Source organism: Ursus arctos, unplaced genomic scaffold (assembly GCF_023065955.2).
Source record: "Ursus arctos isolate Adak ecotype North America unplaced genomic scaffold, UrsArc2.0 scaffold_12, whole genome shotgun sequence".
Classification (NCBI taxonomy): domain Eukaryota; kingdom Metazoa; phylum Chordata; class Mammalia; order Carnivora; family Ursidae; genus Ursus; species Ursus arctos.
Window position 1 is genome coordinate 67,457,566 of NW_026622786.1, and position 27,252 is coordinate 67,484,817.

Consider the following 27,252-nt stretch of genomic DNA (forward strand, 5'->3'; position numbering starts at 1 on the left):
AAGCCTCAAAGGACTAGAATTTTATTTGTGGTCAATTATGGTGAATGATTAGTATGGAGTGATGACCAGAGGCGGCGTTGAAGAGGGTCGGACAAGAGTAGGGGCAGCCCAGACACGAGAGAGGAAGAAGGGGCCTTCTCAGTGTATCCTCGGCAATGGGACAGGACTGTGGTCCCTTTCCAGACACTGGGGCGTGGTGCGCACAGGAGGCTCCTCCCACCCACTGGCCCCCCACGCTGCCGCCCAGCCAGCCGCCGTGCCTACCAGGACCTTAGAGAATTCTAATTCACCATTTATTGGACACTGTTACTTTCTGAGTACAAAGTCACTTGGGACGTGGCACTTGGTCCTTTGGTCCTTGCCCCTGGGAGTACCCAACCCCGTGCGGAGATCACAGGACAGTGATTGGTACGGCCACAGAGGCAGGTCCGGAGGGTGTGGGTGCAGGAGTGGGATCCTGACCCAGTTGTGGGCATCAGACAGCTTCTGGTCATGGTGTGTTCCAGGCTAGGTGGATGCCTGGCGGGCAGAGGGGGAGGTGCACGGGCCCAACGGCAGGGGCTCGCAGGCTGTCCATGCCGCCCCTCTGCGTGGCTTACTGTTTCAACAAGTCATGTCTCTCCAACTGGACTGTAAATGCTTCAAGGCCATGGAGATCCGCATGTGTTTGGAAGTGACGGTGAGAAGGGGCAGAATTCAAGTGGCCCAAGGAGAGGCCCTTGCCCCAGAGCTCCCTGCCCAAACACCCTCTGTCCCCATGCTTACATTCCACCCCGGTCCCTCACTCCTGGGGTCTGTCAGTGGAAGTAAAGGCCCTCCTGGGTAGATGACTTCTGGAAGTAGATGACGAGGGGTTGGGAACTAGAGAGAGACACAAAGGACAAAGTGGGGAGGGAAGGGATACCGGTGAGCAAAGATGCACTTGGACTTTTGCAATGTTCTTGCAACCCCTTTTCTTCTCACTTCCACTCTTTTAAGCCTCAAAACACAGACACGTAGAGTAAGAGCTGCTCAATGGAAGCACCAAGAGGGTGGAACCGGTGTTTCTGAGGCAGGAATGTAAAGCAGCATAGTGGAAAAAGAGCTGGGGTCAGAAACCCCAGTGCAAGTCCTGCTGTGTGGCCCTGAGCAAACCCAGAGACCTCTTTGGTCTCCCTTTCTCCACGTGGCCAGAGTGCAGGCTGGGGCAGGGGCTCCTGCCGTCTCAGCCTCCATGGTCCCCGGTTTCCACAGCAAGATGGGAGGAAAGCCTGTCTCTGAGGCCGGCCAGGGTCCAGGCCTCTTTACTCTGTCCCCACTGAAGCCGGGTCTGCAGAGTCATGCAAAGTAGCCCCAGAGGAAGATGTTGATGGCCAGCAGGAGGATGGCATTGACGTTGCAGACACTTCTCCAGAGCGGCTCTTCGGCGATGCTGGTCAGCTCCCGCTGGCGCGCGGCCGTCTCCTCGGGGCTCAGTGTGGGCTCGGGGTGCCGGGCCAGCCCGCAGAACCAGTCCCACAGCAGCCGGCCCCACTGCCTGTGCCCCGCTGAGGACCGCAGGAGGGCAAGGGAAGCAGAAGGGGAGGTGAGACCACGTGGCAGACAGGGGAGTGACAAGGGGCAGGGGAGGAGGAGCCGGTGAGACACGGGAGGGGGAGGCACAGAAAGAGGGGCGGGTGGCATTGGGCCTTGCTGGGAACCTACAGACTGGGTGCCCAGCTGGGACTGGGACAGCTCTGGTCACAGTGCCCCTTCGTCCAGCAGAGCCTCTCAGTGATGCAGGTAGGGGGATGGGGTGAGGATAATGAGGTTCATCCCAATTCAGGGCATGAGGATGGAGCGGGGCACAACCTCTCCCAGGACGGCTGGGAGCCAGATTCCTGCTCCGCGCTGGCCTGCCTGAGGTCCTGTGCAAGTCACCCACCTGCAGCTCCTGTCTCAAATAGGTTAACCGTGATGCTCGGTTCTTCTCCAGGTTGCTTTGAGCATCAAATGAGAATGGCCATTTGCTAGCATTTTGAAAAGTGACGCATGCTGGAGCAGCAGGGAGAGGCTGTGGTGACTCTAAGGTTCTAAATGTGCATGAGAATGAGTCGGTGTAGACCTGGCTCCGCGGCACTGGGACTGGGCTGCTTTGAGGTTAAAGGGTAGCTCAGTCCATTTAAAAACTAAGTTTAAAGGATGTAATAAAGTAAATATTTTTAAACCTGTTTTTTTTTTTTGCATTAGCAGATAGCATGTTAAACTAAAATTAATATTTTATTGAGGTTGTATAAAACCCCCTGGAAATGCTTTATAATCTTGATGACTTTGGAACTCGGTACTGGTAAGCTCAGTGTGACTACAGAGTGCAGTCTCTGGTCCCATCAAGAGACCATCTGGTCCTGCTCCCTCCTTACCCAGGAGGAAAAAGGCTCAGACACAGGAAGGGAGCTGCTTGAGGTCACACAGCCAAACCAGGCGTGTAGCCTTTCAAGTATACTAGGGTTAGCATTTTACAAGCCCAGCCAGGAACTCTCTTTGGAGTCTCAGGGCCGCCTTCAGGGCCATATGATGCACGGGGCGTCACGGGCCAAGTCTGAGGCTCGGAAGTCACGAGGTGGTTATTGGCGAGCGATGACCCAGTACGGCTAAGTCTGGCTTCCACCTGCACGTGTGCATTTCTTTCAGATCCATTCTGCTCTCCTTAAATTTTTTTCATCCTTTTTTTTTTTTTAGGACACAAAACTACACTGCCATTCCACTGGGTAACCTGAGGACAACACAGATGAGGCTTCATCTGCCTGTGGGCCTTTTGAGAGGGGGATTCTGGAGGTTGCCTCCTAGGAGTGGGAAGTGCCTCCTTCGTCGTTTGGGGGAGCAAGCCCCCCACAGGGAGCAGGCATTTCTCTGCTTCTGCAGGGACAGGGCACGGGGCGGCCAGGGAAAGCTGCAATGATCGTGTCAGTCTGTCTCATGCTGGGGTTCACCCGGGAGAGGGCAAGTGGTGTCCTCCTCCTCCCGCTGTAGCCACCTTCCTAGCTTCTTCCCGCCCCTTTCTTCTCTTGGTATCTGCCTCCCTGAAAGGGGCTGTGCTTCCTCCCTGCCACACATTTCATAGCGGCCAAGACCTAGTTCTCGCCATGATGGGGGGAGAAATGGTTCTGAGACCCCGTCTGGTGCATGGACTACAAAGCTTGAAAAAGAGACAAGGGGTTACATTGTGCAAAGCAAAACACACCAGAACTAACGGGGCAACTGATTAGATGGGGGTGGGGGGCAGGGCGGTGTTGACTTTGAGCTTTGGTGGTGCTTTCTGAAGTCGGCCTATGTGGGTTTTGACCCCAGAAGTTTGTAAACGGTTACATTCTCCATCACACGTAGCTTTTTACTTTTAATTGCTGCCGCTTGGGCAAGAAGATGGGCGCGTTCGATCTCAGCGGGATGCTGGAGCTTATGATGTCATTAACTCTAGGCACCTGGCTGCTTCTCTAGCCAGGCCTTAAGCAAAGGTGGAGGGAGTCAAGAAAGGTGGGCAATTTCTCAGGCCTCAGGGGAGCAAACGGCTCCCAAACCTGGCAGAGACAAGAGACCTGAGCAGCGTGCGGCCGCCAGAAGTTCGGGTCCAACAACCGGCACTTGGATGATCTTACCTATGCTGTCGACTTAGGTGAGTTATTGAAAGTGTGGACACCAGAGTCTGGGAATGGAACTGAGACATTGTTGAGGGCCTGAAGGAGCTCCGCCAAATCCAGTGGGAGAAGGCAGCTGACGAAAGCACCCCAACTCCACCCAGGAGCTAGGGTTCCCTCTAACTGAGGCAGGAAGTAAATTCAGGACTTAAATGTCATCAAATTATTAACTCCTGAGGGCAAGAGAAACTGATTTGGGGCTTTAACTTGCAAGCTGATTTAACTTTTTTGACTGTAATTTTTCCTTAGGAATTTTATAATTCAGGGAATCTCTATAGTCTCATTAGATCAGGTTATTTTAACATGGTTATTTAATCACACTGTAGGAACGTTATGGTTGCATTATGTCTAAAGCAGCAACAGTATGTCTTATGCCAATTTTCAACTTTATAGACTGTGTGGCCTTGGAGTACATCTCACTAAGGTCCTATTCTAACACATTTAAGAACCTTTAGGAGGCCAAATGTATACAGCCCATCCGCAGCTCAAGGATGATACCCCAGGGACGGTTGTTGGTCTGGAGGAACCTTATGAAGATGGACAGAACTGTATGGACCCAGGGCTGTCTTCTCCCGTGAGGGACAGCCATGCGTCTGTGTGACTATGGGCAGAATTATTAAGCCCTGTGGGAAATAAGTAGATAATAAAGTGGGGGTCTTTCTTAGACGTGCCTCGTGTTTCCTCCCATCTGGAGGGAACTCAATTAGTGTAACACCCTTTGATTTTTCTGGCCTTAGACTCATTCATTCAACCCAGGGGGGGAGAGGGGGCTTCCCTGCTGGTAGATTTGGGAAGCATGAAGGGGGCATGCTTGGCTGTGTCCCTCCCTCCTCCTTCTTGTCAGTGCAGGGCTCACAGGGGTAGGAGGCTAATGGGCACCTCTGTCTAACGCTGGGCTTCCTATAAGGAAACGCACCTCCCCACGGATATAAACAAAATCTTTCTACCTATATTTTGGCTCCTATCTGCCTTCCTTGTTTGTCTTATTTCTCAAATAGTTTAATAGCCATGTAGGAAGGGAGGGACGGTCATTTTTTTTGGCATCCCTCTGAGACCCCATCCCCAGTGACCCCCAAATGAGGGTCCCTGGGGTCCCAGGACACGGCATCCCCATTACTCCTCTGTGATGTGTGCCCCCCAGCGTGCCCCCAGCCTACCTCCATGCTGGTCCTGGCCCTGGCTGGAGTTCTCTGCCCCTCCACCTGCTGGACGGCTCACCCCAGATGGCATCTCTGATGTCCCTGGCGTGCCCTCCGGGGCCTCCTTCTCCAGCTCGGCGTGGGGACCGTTGCGTGTCCACCACGTCAGGCGAGCAAGCTGCAGGGAAAGAAAATACTGCTTGACTCAGGTACCTTTGGGGAGGGAGTCTGACTGTGGGAAAAGACGACTCGCCTTCACGGGAGGCCGGCAGAGCAGTGAGACGAGGAACAGGCACAGGGCAGGGTCAGGAGGCCTGGCTCTCAGCCCGATGCCCTCTCCTTTGAAAAGCTGCGCCCCCTGAGCACCTGCTCTGGGCTGCGTGCTCACAGACTGGGAGGAAAGAAGCCGGACAGGGAGGCAGGCGCCCCATGACGGAAGGCTTCCAGGGTCAGACTGTGGCGTTGCTACTCTTAAAAAGAAACTCATAGGCAATGGAGAGTCCCTGCAGACTTTAGACAAAGAAAAGAGACTCTAAGTTGTGGGATTTAGAAAGATCTCTTGGAGTGAATCGAAGGGATCCAGGCTGGGGGCTGTTGGAACAGCAGAACAAGAAATACAGCGCATCTGGGGGAAGGGGGGGCGGTCTGGGACCAGGAAGCCCCGAACATGGCTCTCAGGGTCCCGCCTTGCACCATCAGGCAGGTCGCAGAGCCAAGATGCCAGGTAGGGAGCAGCAAGCCTGTATCCCCTGCACAGCCCTGCGGCCTTGCTCTCGTCTCCCTTTTTGGCAGCGCGGTGGAAAGCGAGCAAGTTCTCGAGCTGACACCGGCGGGACCCAACCAGCACTATCTGAGCTCTGAACTGTCCCCTTTCCAAAAAGCTCTTTTCCTGGCCCAGCAGCTCTTGGTTCCACATTGGCCCAGGGATCCCCTGTCCCGTCGCTGACTTCCTACAGGCATGTTCCCCAGTGCAGGGTGTGCGGCTGTCCCCCAGGACCCTTTCGGCCGGCGCCCAGCTGTGTCCCCCGACGGCTTCAGGAGAGCCCGGCTGCTTCTCCGCTTGTCAGTGCCTCTCAACAAGTGTGACTCCGTACTTAGACACTGTGTCACTAGCAGTGTGGGGGTGTGTCCCTTTATGTCACGGGAGGCCGCTGGATTTGGGTTTGAATCCTGGGCAAGAGAGAGAGAATGGCTTCACCCTCCTGTAGCGGATTGCTGTGTTCCCGGGTGCGGGGCAGTGTGGGGTGAGAAGGTTACAGGCCATAGGTGGTCCCTAAGGAACACTGATATTTAGGCCACGAGGAAGGCAGAAGGGCGAGCAGAGGGCAGAAAAACAAAACTGGAGGGGAATGTGTCACGGACGTGAACAGAAGAGAGATCTTGACACAGGAAGTGGTCTGTGGTGGCTGGTTCCCCTCAGAACTCACTGGGGATGAAGACGGGGGTCGGATCACCAATTTCTAGCAATGAGAAGGTTATGGGATGTTGGTGAGAGCAATTTCAGTGGGAAGGTGGGACACCAGCCAGACTGGGTGAGAAGCAGGCCGAGGTGGAAAGCGGAGGCTGCCCGTGGTCACCGTGCTAAGTCTCTGTAGGGAGCAGAGTGGGAGGCAGCTGGAACAGGGAGGGACCGGGTCCCGGGAGGGGGTGTCAAGTGGGAGACGCCTCTGTGTGGGAGTGAGACAGCAGACAACGGAAAAGAAGCTGAAGATTCAAGCAGTGGGGAGAGATCACTTCTGGAGTGAGCCGCCAGAGAAGCCGGCCTCTCTGGGCTCCTCTGCTTGTAGGAATTAGTGACGTCAAGGGTATAAAGTCGTTTTGCCAACTCTAGCAGCGGGCAGGTAAGGGATGTTAGTAATGCCTCCACCCTCTGTCTCAGGGGCTAGCTTCTGGTACCGGTTCTGTTAGGTCCTCCATTCACACGTTCAAGTCCTGACCCCCAGCACTTCAGAATGTGACTGTGTGTGGAGATAAGGCCTTTAAAGTGGTAATTCAGGTTAAATGAGGCCATTAGAGTGGCCCTGATCCAAAATGACTGGTGTCCTTACAAGAAGAGATTAGGACACAGACACACAGGGGAAGACAGGGTGACGGGGGTGACGACAGAGAGGCAAAGGCAGATGTCTGCAAGCCATGGAGGGGGGACCTCAGAGGGAACAACTGTGCCGACACCTTGATCTCAGACTTCTTGCCTCCAGAGCTGTGAGAAAATAAACTTCAGTTGTTGAAGCCAGCCAGATTCTGCTACCGTGTCATGGCCGCCCCATGACGTAAGGATGACAGGTTTCAAAAGACAGCGTCAATGTCTGAAGACTGGAAAATCCGTCAGCATGGGACAGGGGAGCGCTTGCTCTGGTAGACTGTGTCTTTTCTCATCTACCTGTTTCTTGACTGGCCAACGAATCCCTCCTCATTCTTCTAGGGCCAGCTCAACGTGACCTTGTCAGGGAACCCTCTGCAGCCCCCCAGGGGTGACCGCCCTGTGCTCGGCCCCTCCCTTTGAGCTTGGTCCTCCCGCACTTTCTCGTGGTAGACTAACTGTCGGCATTGCTGTCCGTCCCCGGCGGTCGCGGGCAGCGACCATTCATCTTTGTAACCCTGCACAGCGCCTGGCACATAGTAGGTGCTCACTGAGTCATTTTCCAACTTTCCATCTGGGACTGAATAATCCAGGGAGCTGCCCATCCCAAGGACATGTGTATGGCCACAGAGGAGACAACCCAATGGCATGAAACTCAGGGGTAGAATCCCAGCTCCTGGGGGTAGGGACAGCATTTCGAGGGGCCCCAGTCCAAGCGCTCCACTCGCCTTTTCCTCGGGGATGGGGGTGGTACAGAGGCTGACGGCGACGATGACGATGGCAGTGAGCCCACAGAGCAAGAGGGCAAAGTAGAGATAGTGCAGGTCCTTCAGCACGGCCGGCCTCCGGTCCGCCTCCCCGCAGGCCGGCGCTGGGTACGAGAACTCCAGGATCATGCGCAGAAGCCCTACAGCCAGGCCGAACAGGAGGCCCCAGAAGGCTCCCTGCGGAGAGAGGGCAGACAGGGGAGGCCCTAGCAAGGTCAAAGCCACTGCTTGGTTACAGCGCTTGCAGGCCCACCTTACTGAGCTCTCCGTTAATGCGGAGGCTTTGCCGGAGCTGAAAGGCAGGCAGGGCGGTACGCCGGGGAGAGCGCAGACTCCAGAGTCAGACAGACGAGGATTTGGATCCTGGCTCCGTTCCAGAATGACCGAAACAGGGACTCAACCTCACTGACTTACAGTTTTCTCATGCGCAATAAGAGAAATTAGTATGTACTAAGTGTAGATGCTTAGTAAATTCAATTAGAATGGAATATGCTTCCGTAAAAAGCAGGACAAACCAGGATCCTCCGTCCTAATTTTCTGTTATAATAAATAAAAAATCAGAATAGAGCTCTTCTTTTTTTTTTTTCTAAGAAGAAAAGCTCTGGCACCTCCCCCATCTTGTTTATAATACCACTTGACCCAAACCTATACCTGTCCCCCATGTGTGAGGGTCACATGGCTTGTATTTTCAAAAATGAGATCCTGATACCAAGAACTCTGGAATGAGCAGAAACTCCCAGAATTCAGCCGCGCCCTGCTGTGGGCAGGAAGGTTAGGCCTCTGGAAACAGTTGACAGGTGGCCTGGGTACTCCCCTGGGAGAGGGGCTTCTGAGGTGTCCTTGCAATGACATTGAGCTCTCCCGTGCCTTCTGTGGAGTTGTGTCCATGACATCCCTTACCCCCCACAGTACAGCCCGCAGAATTGGTCCCTTCTTTTCTAGGCTCTCCTGGGGAGTAACCAAGACAAGGGTCCTGGCACCTCTAGCTCCTCCCAGACCCTCCGCTTTCAGCAGTGTCGTGAATGAAGCGAGTGCGGGGTCATCTGTGGCTGGAATTTTGCCTACGTATAGGGCCTTATGGGGTTAAAGAGGGAACAGACCCAGAGATCCTCCTGTCTGTCCTGGGCTTTCACACACACTCTTCCAAGCTTTGGGAACATTCTTCTCTTCCCCATTAATCTTTCAGTCTAGGCTCAGACGTCACTTCATCCAGGAAGGCTTCCCTGGCCCCCTCCCAGGTATCCCATAGGTTAGGAGCTGATCCCCTGATCCCTGCTCTCACAACAGCCACGAGACTGTATTATTATTTCTTATCTTTCTCATCTTTCCTCCCATCGGGCCCAGTGATGGTGGACCTACATGAACCTCATAAACCATTGCATCTAGAAGCCTCCATAATAGGATGGATGAATGTTTGTCGAGTGAATGAATGAATCAAAACCTGACGCTATGGGTGGGGAGACGGAAGCCTGAAGGAGGCAATGGGTGTGTCTCACATGTCTCAGAGAGACACCAGGCTGCAGACGGACCGGACCTCCTGACCGTCTGATGTACAGGGAGAGACAGGTGCCCTGCTGCACTCACAGGCTCTGTGACCCTCTTGCAGAAAATGGCCAGCAGGAAGAGGGCGGTGATGGGCGGGGCCAGGTAGCTGGTGACTGACTGGATGTAGTCGAAGAGCTGCCCGCTGTTGGAGCTTTGGATGATGGGAATCCAGAGGATGCTGACGACAACCAGGAACAGCACAAACACCCTGCAGGGAGGCCCAGGGCGCCGTGAGGAGCGCTCAGGGCGGCCCGGACACGGGGCGGGGGGAAGGTGAGGCCCAGGAACCGGGAAGGGAGAGGGAGGGGAATGCATGGTCACTGAGTCAGAGAATGCCAGGAGACTGGAAATGCTAAGATTCCAGAAATTTAGACTTCTAAAATCCCAGAATATCAGAATTCCAGAATCCAAGAAACCCAGGATATTTGAATTGGGGTCTGTGAGGTCATGTAGCCCACCTGCTCTTCAGGGAAAAACCCACACCTTTCACAGCAGCCCCCACCTCAGGAAATGGCCTCTGGTCTTGGCTTGGGATGCCTTTCCTTCTCTTTTGCATCCAAACCCTGTGCAGGACAGCCCCCTTCTTCAGGATGGCTTTAGCTCCAGAGACTTTTCCCTTCTTTGGGCTCCTCCAGCTCTACCCCCCACTCCCTTACATTGGAATTTAGCTCAGAGCGGGGACTCTACCTTCGTCCCTTGGCTCCCCCTCAACTGATTCTGCCTCAGGCCCAAGGCACGCTCTTATGATTTTGTGTGAACGAGTTGAGAAACGTTTCTTGGCTGCAATAATGCATATGGCCAGGAGATGGCGCTCAAACCCCACTGATGAACGAAATAAATGGCAGCGGAATCAGGCTGCATAGAAGACGGAAGGATGGGTCTTTGGAAAGGTCTCTGCGCACCTGTCCTCTCCTCTCCCTTCCCTCCTGCAGTTTCCCTCTCAGGCCCCACTAGAGCAGCAGCTACCCAGGTGGTAGCTACTCATCCCTCCCCTGGCAGATGCTTAGACGCCCAGGCCCTGTGCGTCGGGCTCCATCAGGCAGCCGTGTGTCAGAGCCATCCTGATGGAAGGAACAGTGAGTGCAAAGGCAGGGAGAGGGAAGACAGCAAGTTACCGAAACTCAAGTACCATCTACCAGTCCAGAAACCTGAGTCACAGAGCCTTCAATTATGAAGCAAAGAGTTTGGAAAGTGCCCCTTAATCCCATGTGAACTACAAGCCTGGGGAGGAAAAGAAAATAAGTCACCAAGTGGTACTTTGAAAAGCACAGAATCGAAACCAACTAGATAAAGTGCAAGTCCCCAGCTTGCTGCTCAAGCTCTGCGTCCACTGGAGACCGCCCTCCTGCGAACTTCCCCACTGAGGGGGCCCCAGGCAGCATTACCGCGAGCAGCCCTCGGGGCAGGCCAGTACAAGTCGCCCCTGTGTCCCCAGCACGAGGTGTGACGCAAGGGGGATGCTCAGGGTGAGTCTGATGGAGTGAAATAACAGGCTTTCTGTTATCCGGGGACAACGGCCAGAGCTGATCTAAGGCTCCTGGGGGCAAGCTGCTTGCTGCTGCGCCCCCCATACAGTCCCCTTCCCTCTCTCAAACGCATTGTCAGCTTCTCTCACTTACTCTGTAGGTCAGCGAAAGAGAAAGTTGAGCAGACACTGAAGAGATTTTTTGCTCTCCTTCTTCTGGAAGCGGAGGAATGTCCAGAGCTGGGAAGGGACTTACCTGAGGTTATGTAGGAAGTTGGCGCTAGAACCCAGGGCTCTGACTGCCAGTCCAGGGCCCAGACCCCACCGCAGCCCCCCCCCCCCAGGGCAGCCCAGGGCAGGGAGGAGAGGGGAGAGGGGTTCCGCCTGCAGGAAGGAGGTGCTCCAGAAGGAGGGCCCAGCGCACCTGCCCACCACCATCAGCTCCCGCTCCGTAGCCTTCCCTCGGAGACGCAGCCACACGTCGATGGCGAACAAGGTGCCGCTGCTGTTGAAGATGGAGGTGAGTGAGCTCATGAGGGCGGCCAGGATCACGGCGATCATCAGGCCCCGCAGACCTGGGGAGAGGTGAGGTCTCCGTGGGCAGCCAGCCCGTGAAGGCCAGCTCTGCCCGGGGCCACGGGGGCTGCAGGGTCCACCAGAGCCAGGGGTTTGGGGGTGGTGAGGGTGTTGCATGAGGCTCCCATCCGTGCGGGTGAGGGATCCAGGAGACCTAGAGGCCGGCTTCTGGATGGGTGCCGTCTCCGCCTTGCTCTGGGGCCCTGAGTCGCCTGCACCGCCGCCCCCCCCCCCCCCCATCAGCATCGCTAAGAGCCCTGGGGCTAGGTGATCCTGCCGCTTTGACCTTTCAGTCCGGGGTTTCAGAGCTTGTAGACACTTGGTTAGTGGGCCCCTGGTGGGGAGGAGGGTGACTGTTAAGAATGGAGACTTTTTGGTTTGTGTGCCTTTTCGTGGACACAGTGGTGCCAGGTTAAGGCCCCGGCCTGGGAGGCAGAAGACCTGGGTTTGCTTCCCGGTTCTGCAAGTAACCAGCTGTGCGATCTTTGAACTGGCTCCTTCCTTTCTGGACCTATTCTCCACCCCCCACACCTGCCCTGGTAGCAGGAGAGGGTGGAACTCATTGATATCTGAGGTCTCTATGACTCTAATGATCAAGTTTCTAGAAATAGTCACTCATGTGTCCCTGGAGAGACCAATCTCCATCAGCCTTACCTCGGCCCTCTTTCCTCCCAGTCTAAGTATTTAACCACCTCCTGGAGGTCTCCCTGAAAGACTCAAGGCATTCCAAACAAACCCAGGCCAGCACCTTCCTCCGGGGCCTTCTGTTGCTTCTTTTGGTTAAAGATCTCCAATCTCCATAGCAGACACTCAGTTATCCTAGACCCCCTCTTCTGCTGCCCTCCCATCCCACCTCCCTAGCCCCCCTGGGACGGCCTCTACTATTTCTTTGATTCATTTTTTATTCTACTGGAGGGAAGGGGGAGCTCAACTCAAGGACTTCCCTCATAACCCTGGCTTTTCCCCTATGCCCCACTCTCAATATCATCGTGAGCCCAGGACCTGGGACCCTCTCTGGATCCCTCTGTCTTTCTCGTCCCTCAAATGTAATCAGTCACCAAATCCTGCCATCTCTACCTCACGAAGATCTTTTAAACCCTTTCTGTCCACCTCTGAAACCACTGACCTGGCCCATGCCACCTGCACCCCTCAGAGGGACCACCGCAAACCCCTTGCTAACCATCCCTCTGCCTCCCCGAAACTGAACCCTCCATCGGACTGGCCCTTCTGAAGCTCGAATCCCCTCATATGCTCCGGCCTAAAACCCAAAGTAAAAGCTCTGCTCCATGGTGAGGCGTGGCCACGGCCTCCTCTCCACCCCCGTGGTCCATTCCTCCCTCCTGCTGTCCGTCAGCTCCGGCCTTAGCGCACATAGTCCCTCCTCGCCGAACGACATTTCCCGCCTGCACCTGCCTTTGTCTGCCTAAGATGTTCCTCGGGATTCAGCTCCATTTCCTCTCCTCCGGGAAACCTTCTCTGACGTTCCCCCAGGCTGGGTCAGGGGCCTCCTTAGGGCTCCCTCAGCCCCACTGTGTCCCCAGGCTGGTGACATAGCACTGTATCCTCAGTGAGCCCAGGTGTCCTGGGGAGGCATAGAGCCCAAGTGCAGGAGCCTGCCTTCATCCCTGCGTCTCCAGGATTCGAGCCGGAGTGGGTGCTGTATAGACGCTTGTGGAAGTGTGTGCGTGTGTGTGTGCGTGTGTGTGTTGGGGGAAGGAGGTGTGGAGGTGAAGATTTTTAGTCCCTATTCCCCCCCATGTCCATCCTTTATGCAATCCTTGTGGACAGTGGGGATGGGAGTGAAGGGTGGCGTGGGGGAGACAGGACTCACCAACGGGCATCAGGGCTATGACCAGCTTGGGGTAGGCGATGTTGGAACAGCCCACTCGGGCCCCGCAGATTCTTTGGCAGATGTCAGGGTCTACACAGCCCACCTCATCTACAGAAGAAGTGATAGCCATTAGAGCCAAGTCTTCCTGTGCCTTCTAGGGTTGGCCCCATATTTGCTTTCCAACAGGGAAAAACTATAGGGAAGTGTTTCCTGGTGACTCTGTCAGGAACCAGCATCTCTTGTAGGGGCCAGAGGGTCAAGGGGCAGGCAGAGTCTGGGTACCACAATGTAGCTGTCTAGTAAATCTCTTGACATAGTACCTTGCAAAGCCTGACAGACTCCTGTGGGTTTTAGGCCTTCTATCTTGCTAAAAGGCAACAATCTTTGGAAGGCACCAAGAATGCCTTCATCGCTCTTTGCCTTATAAAGGGAAAGTAGGATTTTTAAAATGACATTCAGATACGAATCTCTTCTTCTGAAATACTTATTGTATGTTTGGCCCGCAAAGCCTAACACACATGTATTCTAATCAGAGACAGCATGTGACCCCCCCGCCGTGCAGCACTGTCCAGCTCCTACCTGGGTACAGGGCCCGGCTGATCATCCCGGGCATGACGATGAAGAACATGGGCAGGATCTTCAGGTAGCCCCCCAGCACGGAGCCCCCCTTGGCATGGGACAGATTCTTGGCAGAGAGAGACCTCTGCACAATGACCTGAAAAGCGAGGGGCGGAGGCATGCCACTCGGGTCAGGTGGGGCTCAGCTCAGCCTCAGGTGAGCCTTGAGGTGGTCCTGGAACAAGGCCCGACCCTCTGTGCATCTAGATGCGTGGTTTTCCCGCAGGAGGCCACCCCAGGCTGTGACGGGCTGGGCCAAGCCTGGCTGGGGCATCACCTGGTCCGTGCACCAGCACCACGTGGCCAGCACTGTGAGCCCAAAAATGAGGCCTGGCCAAGGAATGTCCCCGTTCACAGGGTCCCGGAGCATGTGGAAGGCATCAGACCGGGGGAGATGGCAGGTGGTATTGGGGACTGTGGCATTAGGGATGGCCTGTCTGTACCGCTGCTCCAAGCCGGGGTACCAGCCTACTTCCTCAAAGCCTGTGGAGAGAGACCACAGTATGTGACACAGCCCTGAGACCCCCCTGGGCTTGTCCCATGTCTCCACCCTGGCTTCTAGTCCCATGTGGGGCCCTGGAGCTTGGAACTGGTATGGGACCTGGGAATGGGGGAGGGATGTGGGGCTCAGACCTTTAGGTGGCGTAGCGAGAACTCTGCTCTTTGGGAACCCCATCCTGGAGGTGGGGGTGGAGGATGGGGAATAAGGCTCTGTGCTCTGGAAATTACCAATCAAACCACAGAGGTAAAAGCCCAAGGCAACCAGAGAACAATTTCTACATAAAGGTGGGGTGTGTTCGGGTCTGTTCCTTACCCAGAAACATGAGGACCAGGGCGCCCCCCACCATGATCACCGTCTGCAGAGCATCTGTGTAGATCACGGCTGTGAGGCCCCCTGCGGAACCAAGGAGAGGGCTCATCAGTTGGCACCAACAGGGGTTCCTCTCTGAGTGTCTGCCTGGTGCTTGGCTACACTGGGGAGCGCTCTTAGCAGGTGGGTCCCAGCAGCCTGCCTTCCCCTCACTGGCTGGTCCCAGCCGCAGGCACTCCGGTCTAGCTCTTTCGCTCCCCAGGGCCCCTGAATGTGGCTGCCAGGCTTCTGTTAGTTCTTGTTTTTAACACCCCAGGGCTATTCCTCCAACCCCCTCCCTCCCCACCCAACCCCAGTGAAAGTTCCCATCTTTGCAGGCTGACGTAGCCACGAGCCGGGGTCCCAGGTGCCCAGGCCTGTGAGAGGTGCTCTGGGGGACGCAGGGAAAGATGGGCTGGTGACTTTGTCTGGAGTGGCCCCTGGTGACTCCAGTCCTCCCCTAGTCGCACCCCTGCTCACTCTTGCATCCCTAGGCATCCCTCTCCAGCGCTCCCTGGCTCTCAGTCTCTGCTCCCGGTGCCTGCACCCCATACGACCTGCCCTCGACCCTACCGGCAATGGTGTAGACGGCCGTCACCACCAGCAGCATCGCCGTGGAGAGGTAGAGGTTCCAGCCCAAGGCCATCTGGATGAAGAGAGCTCCAGAGAAGATGTCAGTCTGCAGAGAGCCGGGACCCAGGAGTCCAGGTCACCTAAGGCCCTCGCTGTAGCCACCAGTATCGCCTCCTGCTCAGCGACAGCAAGTACTATCACCCCTCCTCCCACGGTGACAGTGACCAGTGACGGTGAGCCTCAAGGGCCCTGCTGAGGGGGAACCTGACCTTGCAGACGCTGAGGAGCCATAGGGATTATCAAGCAAAGGAGCGCTTAAAACTTTGCAACCAGGAGCAATGTCATCTGGTGGCCCCAACTTTGCAACCGGGAGCAATGTCATCTGGTGGCCCCGATAGGAGAGTCTGTTGCCCTGAAGGCAGGGCTGAAGGAGTGAAGGTGGAGCTGGTGAAGTGGGGAGCAGGGGTCAGGGAGGAGAGCGCAGACACCCAGAGGCTCACTGCCTGCTCCCTAGCAGAGCAGAGGCCCGCCCAGCGGCAGGCGGGCCCTGGCTGACGTGTCGGGGCAAGAGTCCGGGGCAGAGGACCGCACTTGGGACGAGCCACGTTCGGGTTTACGAGAGGACTTGGAGAACGTCCTTTGCCTGAGCTGACTTGGGCTCGTCTTCAAGCGCTGGTGGACAAGCGGCTGCACAGTTTCCCCGACTCTTGACCTGGCCGCTCACGGACTCGGTCCCATTCAGTGCCTGCTTGCTGACCCCACTGCACGGCTGCTTCACAAACCCATCCCAGGGCTACAACAGGACAGGGTGCAAGGACCCCTGGACCGGGATACAGGACCCAAACTTTCATTCCAGTCCCACGGCTACACTCTGTGTGGACATGGGCAAGCCATTTGCCCTAGGTTTGTTTTCTGAATGTAGGTCAATGGAAGAAGAATAAGGACCTTTCTACCTGTAACATTCTAGGCAATCAATGCATGGTGCTGAATGGAGAAGCAATTACCGGAAAGATAAATGAATGAATGAGCTCCAGAGGGTGAACTTTTTGAATAGAGGGACTGTCATTTACGCAACAGACATTTCTCATTCATCTGTGATCACTCCACTGCTGAGTGGGGGCTTGCATTGAAGGTATGTGGACTCATCCCTCCCTCTCTCCCTTCCTTCCTCCCTCCCTTCCTTCCTTCCTTCCTTCCTTCCTTCCTTCCTTCCTTCCTTCCACCTATCTATGATCTATCTATCTATCCATCCCTCCATCCCTCCATCCAGCAATAAACCATGACCTAAACTCAGCACTTTCAGAGAGACAGACGGCCACCTCGGGTACTCACGGAAATCTTGGTGAAGATGTAGAGGATAAGAGACAGGACAGACATGTACACCTGGATCCGCTGGCCCCCGAATCGCTTCCTCAGGTACTGCGGCATTGTGACCACACCGGCGGCGATGTACACGGGGACGAAGATCCAGCCCAGGGCCAGAAGCAGCCAGGTGGCCTTGGAGAGTGGGGAGAAGTAGGTATCCATGTCCTAGATGCAGATGGAGGGGCAGCCCCTACCCCACATCATGATGTGGGAGAGCCCTGAGCCGGGAAGCAAGGGTCCTAGGACCTAATCTTAATGCTGTGTGACCTTTGATGAGTCCCTCTGCCTCCTCCAGGCCTTCATTTCCTCATCTGTAAAATGGGCTCTCATGTAGCCTCCCCAAGCACCTCCAGGGTTCCTCTCAGCACTAAAGCCTGGGATGGGGGGTGGGGGGTTTCAGACCTCCATTATCCCCAAGAAACCTCCAGGCCAGCTTCCTTACATTCCATTCAAAGCCCCCCACAGCAAGGCCTCCAGCGGCTCCTGTCCCAGCCAGGCCAATGAACAAGCCACTGCCCACGTTGCTGGACATCAGAGAGGCTCCAATCTGCAAGGCACAAGTGGGGTCAAGGGTCAGGGTCAGTTTTAATCCAAATCAGTCTGGAGCCAGGACCACGGGCTTCAGGAGCTGTGGACAGAGCAGGAGCTGGGCTCAGGAAATCTGAGATCAGAGGAAGGAGAGGACTTGAGGGAACACAGGGAGGAGGAGGAATGGAACTGACATTTACTGGGTACCTAGTGTATGCAGGCACTGTGCGAGGCATTTAATATGCACTAATAGACTTAAACTTTATAAATATTTTGAGGGATGGGCATTAATCTTTTCAATTTATAGAGGAAGGAAATATGTTGGGGAAAATGAAGCCACTGGCCTCAGGCCACCCAGTGAGTGAGTGGCCAAGAGGGAAAGAAGGAAAGCCAAGGAGGGGCAGGGTCACATAGGGAGGACAAGCCTCTGCACTGGGGCCGTCTATCTGGAGTCTCCAGAAACGAGGATGCTGAGGGGAGGAGGGGAGGTCCCCACGAGAGGGATTGGGGGAAGCCCCCTGCCACCCCAGGGCCTCCAGGCTCCAGGGCAAGTCTAGGCAGAGGGAGGAGCCGAGGGGCTGAGCACAGGCTGGGCCGGCCTCCGAGTTGAGGTCACGTTTCTCCGGGAGGCAGCCAAGTACTCTGAGGCCACAGAGACCCTGATACAAGGACTACATCATAGCAGTCAGTACGGTTAGTACGATACATAAGCGGCGTCACCAAGGGCTGGCGCTGCTCTAAATTTCCTGGGCCGGACGTCCTTTTATTATCCCCATTTGACTGAGGAGGGAACCGAGGCACAGATAAACGACTTGCCCAAGCTCCAGAACTGGTAAGACAGAACCTTTGAACCCTGGCTGTCTGATTCCAGTAACTGGTGCACGATTATTGCTGGGCACCTAATAAGCACTCATTACTGTCATCTTTTATTCTTTGATGGGATCCTTCATCAGGCAGGGAAAGGGGCAGAGGGAGGGGCTCTGGGGCCCAGGCGGAGGCGAGGCCTTGGGGACAGGTCCCGGGGCCAGAGGTGATGAGCTCTGCTCCCGGACTTGCTTCCTGGGCCACCCTAATAAAATCACTTCCTCTCGCAAATCTTCAGATTCCCCAACTGTAAAATGTGGTGACTCACCTGTCCCCACTGCCTGTTCTAGACGTGCTGGGCGACAGAAAGAGAAAAGAAAGGAAAGGTACTGAGACTTTCAGAGAACAGACCGCCGAGCAGCGTAAAGACACAGAGATTACTCCTGGCCTGACGTTGCTCATTGCTGAAGCCAGCCCCTGCTGCCACACACACGCACGTGCACGCGCGCGCGCGCGCACACACACACACACACACACACACACACACACAAGCTCAGGTGGTCCTGAGGATGCTGGCGGGGCTGGGCGGGGTGCGGCTGGGCTGGGGCACCAGCCAGAGCACAGAGCCCAGAGCACTGGGCCTTCCCCGAGGCTGCTCTGGGAGCAGGGAGGTGCCTCGGCGCAGGGCTCCCAGCTTCGACTCAAGGAGACACCGGTCATCAGGGTTAGCAGGGGGACCAGATGGGCCCCTCTGGACCAGGGCTGCTGCTGCTCCTGCTGCTCTCGCCTTCCCAGCCACACACTCTCTTCGGGGGACAGCGGGGGGAGTGAGGCACGTCTCAGGACGAGCCTGGTAGGGAAGGACACAAAGCTATGGGACTGCGGTCACAGACACCCGGACACCTAGACACACAAGCTCCAAGATTGCAAATGGGACGGAGACTCCTTCAAGCAAGGCTGGTTCTGCTCCTGGCCTCAGGCTGAAGCCTGCTCCCAGGGCAGGAGGCCCAGCTCACAGCCCTGCCCCACGGAGGGCGTCTGTCTCCACACCCCGCTCACCTCGGCAGCACCCTCCTCCTGCTCAGAGGCGTCGGGTTTCCTCACACCTACAGCGACACAGAGTTCCACACGGAGCAGGATCTGCTCTCTGCAGGACTGCAGGGCACGAGGCCAGCCCCTGGTCACTCTCCCGGAATGGACCAGAGAGGGCGCTCTGTCCTGCTTCTTGTCCCTGCTACTGACTCATCTTCAGGGCTGTGGTGGGGGGTGGGGGTGGGGTACCAGCTGAGCAGAATGGCCTCCAGGGGGCTTGCTTTCGTCTGTTGAGGGGATGGCTGGCAGCACCAGGGACCCGGTCACTGTCCCTGTGAGCTGCCAGGCCCTCTGCCCCCCGCACTGCTGGGGATTCAATCATGCTGAAGGCATGAGAGCTCCCTGCCCCTACCTCCTCCTGTCCGGGATACCCGAACCTTCCAGAAGCTCTGTCAGCGTCCTGGGCCTCCTCTCCTCTCCAGTGAATCTGTCACCAGCGCGGGTGGGGAAAGTGGTGAGAACCAGGATGGGGTGTAGGGATGGCTGGTGGTGCGTGAGGGCATGCTCACATGGGCCAGGCCAGGCGTGCCCGGGCGTGTACACGGCTGCAGTACCATGGGGGCTGACGATCCCGCAATTCCATTTACAGGCAGGGCCTACCTCCCTCTGTGCTATTTTAGGAAGAGGAAATGAGTTTTGAGGACGAAGAGAAACAAGTGAGGCAGGCAGACAGGAGAGATTGGGGTTTGCAAAGGTGTCGGGATCGATGCCCTGAGGTTGCTGGGGACTGACGTCTGTGAGCCCCCAGCGCACTGTTCTGCAGTACTAAGCAGGTCGTCTTGCTTCCCACCTCCCCTACTGAGGTCGGAGGCTTCCGGATGTACTCACAGCCCCTCCGCTTCCCTCCTGCCGTCTGAGTCTGTCCGCCCAGCTCATCTGAGCTTCTCCAGGACAGGAACATGCTAGGTTATTTCTGTAGGTGTAGGGTCCGGCCGAGGGCGCACTTAAGAGGCACTTATCCGAGGTGGGCATTAGCGAGATCTCTCAGGTTGTGGGGTGTCTTGGAGCCACAGAGAAGGAGCCCAGAGCTCCAGGAAACCCCACAGGGGGCTGCCGCCTTGGTCCAGGCAAGAGAAGACAAGATGGGGATCCAGTGGTGGGAGGGGACAGGGAAGAAGGGAGATGGACTCACCGGCCACCAGCTCATGGACCTCCCCGCCAGGAAATAGCCACCGACGGTGTCTCGGCTGGCACGGATGGATGACTGGAAAGGAAGGGGAGAGGGGTGAGAGTCTCCCGAGCTCCCCCACCTCTGCCCCGCCTCAGCTCCCTGTTCCTGGGCGCAGGTGCGGGGGGACCATGAGAACCAGATGGGCAGTTTCGTTGGTTTTATTCTACCCGCCTTTGGCAGGGGCACAGCCTCTCTCTGGGCCTCACCATTCATCCCTGGGCTGGTGGGAAGAGCCAAGGGGCCAACAGAGTTGTTAAAGCCTTAGAGAACAGCATGGTGTCGGGCAAGTGTGCAAGATTACAGGTTATTGTCCCCTGAGCCCTCCTTCTGTCCAAACTTTGGTTCAGGAAATGATTCGTATCTGATTCTCGGGCTTGCATGGAGGCTGCCCCCTCCCTCCTTTCTGCAGGACTCTCCCACTGGGGCTGGGACAGCAGGAAGCCCTACAGCCTCAGGCAGAGGGAGGGCTCCGTTGGGGGCTTCTCCTGCCCTAGCCTGACATGGGGCCACGCTACTGAAGCCTGTACAGGAGCCTGCACAGACCCCTGCCCTGAATGGGTGGGGAGTGGGCTGCAGCCTGTTGGGGGAATCGCTCTGAAGAACAAGAGGAGAGTGGACGTGAATGAACTTCCTCTGGGGCCTCAGGGGCTGGGAGCAGGGGCGGTGGGCAGGGAAGCAGAAACTTGGAGACTTTATTAAGGTGTGTGAAGCTCAGGATGCCTGGGTGGCTCAATGGGTTAAGCATCTCCGTTCAGCTCAGGTCATGATCTCAGGGCCCTCGGATCGAGTCCCACATTGGGCTCCTTGCTCAGCGGGGAGCCTGCTTTCTCCCTCTGCCTGCAGCTCTCCTTGCTTGTGCTCTCTTTTTCTGTCTCTCTCTCTCTGACAAATATATGAATAAAATCTTAAAAAAAAAAAAAAAGATGCTGAAGCCAACAGGTCTCTGACCGGGTCTAGAGATGGGAGGGATACCTAAGGGAGGAGAAGGGAAAAGAGAAATGGAAAAGGGGCTTCTTTGCCCCAAGGAAATGTCCCTAGTCACTAGGGAGTGATGGGGGGAGGGGCTGGTGCTTGTGAAGCCTTTGCTTGAACTTCACCTGTCACCTCTGGCCCGCGGGCAGGCCAGATGAACAGAAGGAATTCTTTTCACACGTGAGGAAGTTGAGGCCTGAGTCAGGGAGCAACTTGTCCAGTCACTGAGGAGTTGGTGGTGCCTTTCCTACCAGGAGTCGGGGATCAGCCCTTTGCCCACTTCTTCCTCACACCAGCCTTGGTGTTCACCTCACTGTACAGCTGAGGGAACTGAGGCCCAGAGAGGGTCGTGACCCCACCACAGTAAGTGACTGGCTGGGATTCGAGTCACTGTCTGCAGTCCAGCAGCATCTGAGGGGGCTGGCCCATCTCCCGAAGGGGCCGTGATGACACCTGCCGAGTATTTTGCCCCCGTTGTGTCGGGCACTGGGCCAGGTGTTAAAATGTGTCCTGTTGCTCAGTGGCCATGACCCCTCTGTGGGCAGTCTTTATCATTTCTCCCTGTCCACACGAGAAAACCGAGGCTCACAGAGCATTCGTATGTTCCCGGAGCTCCGTGGCTCTGTCAGAGCTGGGATCTGAACTCAGGGCTCCCTGACCTCAGAGCCTGGCCCTTTGCCCCAGGGCTGAGGTTCTGGTGAACAATGGAGAGCGGAAGGACCTTTGGATACGCCTGGCTCCCTTCCCATGAGCACACGAACCCCAGCTCCGTTAGAAAGCACTACTCCTTGCCAAGACACCCACTAGCGGAGGGCGGGGTAGGCCAAGAGTGGAGCATTTGCAGAGTTGGTGATCTTGGCACGAGAAGGAGGGCAGGGGTGGGGATCGGACTGCCGGGATGGGTGGGGCCAAAGGCCGCAGGTGCATAGAGACAGGGAGTTGGGAGATGGGGGTTCCTGCCTGGCCGGCCTCAGATCGCTGTGTGCCCTCAGTCAAGTCACACTCCTCTCTGGGCCTCAGTCTGCCCATCTATAAAAGAAAGGACTGGAGAGAAGGATTTCTGAAGGTCTCTGCCTCTCAGCCCGGTGCCTCCCTGATCTGCCTTCCTACGGCCCACCCGGCCCACCCGGCCCCCAGCTCCACGACCAGCCAGAGATGAGAGCCTGTCCTGCCTCCCCTGCCAGGCTCCAACCTCTGCGACTACTCACCCAGACGCCCACGCCAATGACAAAGACGAAGTAGACAACCAGGACCCCGATGTCGTAGGCGTGCAGGCCGACTCCGGAGCCCAGGACTGAGCGTGAAGCTGTCACAGTCCTGACCCCATTTCCTGAAGCTCCAGGCCCCATTGTTGCCAGCTCCATGCTCCTCTGTTAAGTCCCTCACCACCGGCTGGACTTTGAGGCGCTCCTGGCTTCGTTCCTTTCCTTTAATGATTAAACAGCCCCAAGTGCCATTAGCTGCTGAGAAAGCTCTGAGCCCCACCGGCGTGAAAGTCCTGCTCCCCTTTTCTCCTAACTGCCACCCCATCCTCTGTGGGACTCTCTCCCTTTCCCTGCCCGCAGTATACACCCCCACACCCACACACGTGCATACACAGGCACACACATACATGCACTCGTGCACACTCCCACCCCTGAGAGGAGTAGGAGGAGGAAGAGGAGGAGGAAAGGAGTAGAATCCTGAAATTCTGGGGCTGGGAGGGACCTCAGAAGTTGAGCTGTTCAGACTCCTGCTTATGTGGAGGGGAGACTGAGGCCCAGGGAGGGAAAGATCACACAGGGAAGTAAGGTGGAGCTGGGACTCGAGTCCAGGTTTCTTAGTAGTGAGTTCAATGCAATTTTCCTTGTTCCCAGGAGGAAGACAAGGGAGGAGAGGGGGAAAGAGTGCTGTGACCCTTGCAAAGTCTCTACCACGTCACGTGCTCCTGCCTCCACTCCTCCAGCCCCAGGTGTCATTTTTTCTTTTTTTTCACAGTGTAGGAAACTGAGGCCCAGAAAGAGACATGTTTATTCTAAGCCACAGTAGGGGGTCAGAAATCACACCTGCCCGGAGCTGGGACAAATGAATGGTCCTGGAAAGGACAGACAGCACGCTGGGTCCAGGGAAGACCACCTGCCCCAGGACCCGGGTGGCCTGCTTTCCTGTCCCAGCAGCACATCTCACTGAACTGCAGAGTGACCACAGACACACCGCCCTGGCCCCCCAGCCCCGTCCTCAAGACGCCCGATGCTGAGCCCCCTCCCCGCTCGTTTTACCTAACCCGGAGCCAGCAGTCTGGGCCCGCAGCATCTGAGACCTATTGGTTAGCCAGCCGGGCATCGCAGCAGCCCAGAGTCCAGAGTGCCAGGAAGGGAGCGAGAGAAGTTCTGAAACCTTCAGAATAGATATTGTGAAGCTTGTAACACAACCTTTGACCTATCGCTGAGCCCCAGATCCCCCCGCAGGGCCTGTCTGGTTTTGAGCTGCATCATTTGTCCTCCAGCTCACAACAAATTAAAAACGACAACTTAACAGCGGGGGAGGGGCTGCCAGAGGCGGGCAGGGCAGTGCAGGGCCGCCGGGGAGCCCGGCTGCTGATGGCCCACCGCGCATGCGCGTCCTGACCACCAGCTAGAGAGCGTGGCAAGAAAAGACAGGCCAAACTGGACCCAGCAAACCGACACATTAGGCTCCATCAGCTCTCAGCCAACGGCGTTCCTGAACAGCAGCTGAGGATTCTCATGCATATTGGTGACCCGAAGTCTGAAGAAAGATTGCAGTGTGACCATTATGGATTTTCTATTTAGACAGCGTGGATTATGAAATCCAGACAGGAAGAGTTGCATCCAAAATGGTTTAACACTGGAGGCAGGTGTTGGCATTCAAGGATGAGGCCTCACATATGCAGGAAATCCTCTCGGAGAGCACCGGAGGCGGAGGATGTGGTCACACTGTCTCTCTTGCAGGAGGCGAGCACCTGCGTTGCACCTGGCTCGGGGGCGGGGCCGCGGGCCTACTGCGGTGTCTCCCCGGCCCTTCCGCCCTTCGGCACCTGGCACATCAGATTCGCCCTCCCCCTTCCTTCTGGCCGAGGAGCTCACGGAAGGAGGAACAGACTCCAGTCCGGGAGGCTGGGCGGGGAGATGGAGAGACAGGGGACTGGCGGACAATAGCCCCTGTCCCCTCTGAGACACGCAGGCCCTGCAGCCCACCCTGGAAGGGGGGAGTCTGCAAGGGGAGTGGCTAACTTTAGATGAAGATACAGGTGAATAACATATGGCACGAGACATTATCATTTCCGAGTAATATCCGCAGTGAGCCCGTGTTCTCGGAGTTGCCGCGGCAGCAGGGATGGCTTACTGGTCATGGGGACGGGACATGCACGGAACTGGGGGGGTTCCAGTCTAGGGGGGACCACCCAAAATGTCAGTCCCTTTGGACAGCTCACCTGTCCCCTCCCTATCCTCCCGAGGCTGTTTGCCCTGCCCCTCCCCACCCTCCCGAGGGCTGCTCACATCCAGCCATGGCCAGGGCGCCGGGCCTGCTGTCCACAGCTGTCCCAGTGTCCAGGATGTCCCCCAGGCAGTCTGCTCACTTGAGGCTCCTCCTTCCCTTGTGCCCTTAGAGTTCGCATCAGAATCCTTGCACTTCTTTGCTTCTGCGTGCCTGGAACCCTGCCCCCCCACCCCCGGCCCCTCACCTCCAGGTCCCCTCTGTGCTGTGTCCTCCTCCATCACCCCTTTCCAGAAGACTTCTCTCCCCTAGCCTGGGGAAGGTCCCCAACCCCCATTTATCTCACTGATGTGGCCTTGCTAGATGTGAGCCCCTCCAGGGACCTGGGTACCTCATTTCCTTTTATGTCCCCAGCAACTGGACACAAGTCAGCACTCAAAGAGTGGAGGACATTTCTCATCGACTGTGGGGGTGAGGGGGCAGTGGGCAGCGGCAAGAGCAGACAGGTCCTCCAGGCAGAGGGAGCCAGGAACACCGCAGAGGTGTGCTGTGTTCAGGCGATGGCTTGTGGACAGGGTGGGGGCTGCAGCCTAGGGTCTGGAGGGAGAATGTGGGGGCAGGAGGCATGAGGAGAAGGGGTGGTGAGACTGGCCTTCTAGAAACTCCCTCTGCAGGCCGGGATGGGGGTTGGATGAGGATGAGGAAGCCGGCACAACAGATTAGGTGAGATGGGCACCTGGTGACAAGGACAGAGAGGAGAGGGGCCTGGCTGTTCCTACAGAGCTGGAAGTGTGTAGCTCTTTGCGGCTTCCTCTCCCCTGGGGTCCCTGCCCCGACCGTGGTGCCGGGGCCAGGCTCCTCCACAGTGGGCGCCCCACCCCTCCATCCCTTCAACTCTCAGTGCCTACAAGCGCTCGTCCCCTGCACGGAGCCACGAGTGAGCAGCCTTCGGATTGTTCCATTCCCAAAAGGACCGACTTTAGAGCCTGGGCAGCTAGGGTGGGAAGCCTTTGGCTAAGGGAATGAAGCACAAATGGCAAGGTCTTGAGCATGAGGCATGAAATGCTGATGCTAGAAAGTACGCTGGGCATCCCGAATCCACAGTGGAATCAACGTTTTCCACATGGAAGGAAACCACCTGTCACGCTGCTGTCTGGTGTTCTCGTCTCCTCCTGCGCCCCAGCCCCAGGAAGAAGCCCAGGCAGGCTCAGTTGTAGCTCTGGCCGGCCTCGCCCTGCCTTCTTGCAAGTTCTTCCTGAAAAACCACTCGAAGAACTTCCTCTTCCAGAACAATGAGGGGTAAGGACTAAATTTGCCAGCACATGCCAGAAGTATTGGGTAGGTCGCAGCCCACATATGATCGAAATTGTGACGTTAAATGTAGGAGTCGGCTTCATGGGTCCTGTTTTGTTAGGCGAGGAGAGGAGCTCATTGTGGCGTCCCACGGTACAGCTCATTTGGATTTTGAATGCAGGCTTGGTTCACTCTAACAGCCATGCTATACCGCCTGTCCTTTTTCTCCTGATCCTGTGTCTCCAAAGAGAGAACACTGAAGGGGGACCCTTCTAAGGAGGGGCAGAAATCAGCTCCGCTTGGCTTCCTCTGATGGGAGCCCTGAGCAGGGCACAGAGACGGCTGGACTGGGGTCTGGATCCGGTTCCAGAGCCCTCGGCCCCTCTCTTGCCACCCCAGCCCTCAGCCACCCTTCCTTCCCTGGCCACCTCTGCCCTGCCCCCACCACTGCTCTAGCTCCCAGTTCTGGTGGCTCATGATTCCCCCACCCATGTGCTTATCATCCGATCAGTTCAGACCCAAATACAATTCCGTTTGACGGATCCCAGCCACTCTGAGCGCACTGCAGTAGGCTTTGTCAGGGCTGTGCCATCGCACAACTCTGGGGGCGTCTTTCACCAAGAATGGGTCAGCGTGCCCTGGCACTGCTCTCTGCAGTGGGGAGAGAGAGGAAAGCAAGGCTTGGGCCTGGAGAAGACGCTCCGCAGAGGAGGGAACCATGGGGTCTGTGGAGGCCAGTAGGGGCACCTGCTTCTTCGTGGCACTGCCCCACCCCCAGCCGCCAAAGGGCCAGGGCTTCTGGAGTGCTCCCAGGTCAGGATAACACAGTGGGGAAGCGGGGAGGCCCCAGGTGGGCAGGCTAGATGCTAAATTCCAAGAGGAAAGCATTATTACATAGAAGGAGCAGACTGAGAAAGACAGTGACAGAGTCCCAGGGATGGGGACAAGAGAGGAAAGAAAAAGAAGGTTATAAGCTCTAATCACTATAGACGCATCCCTTCAGACCCGCCGCCCCCTACCTGTGCCGCCCAGCCTGGACGGAACCTCCTGGGGCCAGCTGTCAGCCTCGGGCTCCCGGTCCAGCGCGGCTCTGGCCTGGCCTCTGATAGCTCCTGCTGGGGCCCAGGAGCCCTGGCTCCTCCCCCGGGGGGAGGGGGTGGGGAGGACCGAAAGCTCCCTCCAGCCCGCTGGGCCCGGTTCTGGGAGACCGCACCTGTCCTTGCTACATGATGTTGTCTTGGGGAAAAGAGAATGTATTCTGTGCTCAGCGTTCTCCAGGACCCCAGGGTCAGACGGGGAAGACCACAGGTCGGAGTTAGCTGCTGTGGCTGCTGGGACAGCCCTCCCATCTGGGCAGACAGGTCTCCCTGGGAAGACGGGTTCCCAAGGCATTGTTTGGAGCTTAGAGAAGGTATGGGTGGGGCCACAGCTCGTGCACGGGTGTGACAGGCACACGCACACACACAGCTCGTGCACGGGTGTGACCGGCACACACACA

General features: G+C 56.7%; 1 protein-coding gene across 4 annotated transcripts; it reads right to left on the bottom strand.

The window, feature by feature from the left end:
* Positions 1–279: 279 nt before the first annotated feature.
* On the bottom strand, positions 280–26,932 carry SLC5A9 (solute carrier family 5 member 9). Of its 4 annotated transcripts, none has more exons than XM_057310655.1 (16): positions 26,774–26,932; positions 23,285–23,402; positions 22,235–22,453; positions 20,016–20,087; positions 16,902–17,006; positions 16,427–16,591; positions 15,095–15,200; positions 14,486–14,566; positions 13,949–14,154; positions 13,633–13,768; positions 13,054–13,161; positions 11,071–11,221; positions 9,221–9,389; positions 7,598–7,813; positions 4,808–4,967; positions 280–861 (listed from the first exon to the last, which is right to left on the bottom strand). In XM_057310655.1, exons 3-16 carry the CDS (start codon positions 22,388–22,390, stop codon positions 782–784), a joined length of 1,911 nt encoding a protein of 636 aa, XP_057166638.1. In that variant the 5' UTR covers positions 22,391–22,453; positions 23,285–23,402; positions 26,774–26,932; the 3' UTR covers positions 280–781. The 4 variants fall into 4 exon arrangements, with proteins under 4 accessions (XP_057166638.1, XP_057166636.1, XP_026353933.2 ...); XM_057310653.1 differs by having other exon boundaries at positions 280–1,526; XM_026498148.4 differs by lacking the exon at positions 23,285–23,402 and having other exon boundaries at positions 280–1,526.
* Positions 26,933–27,252: the final 320 nt, after the last annotated feature.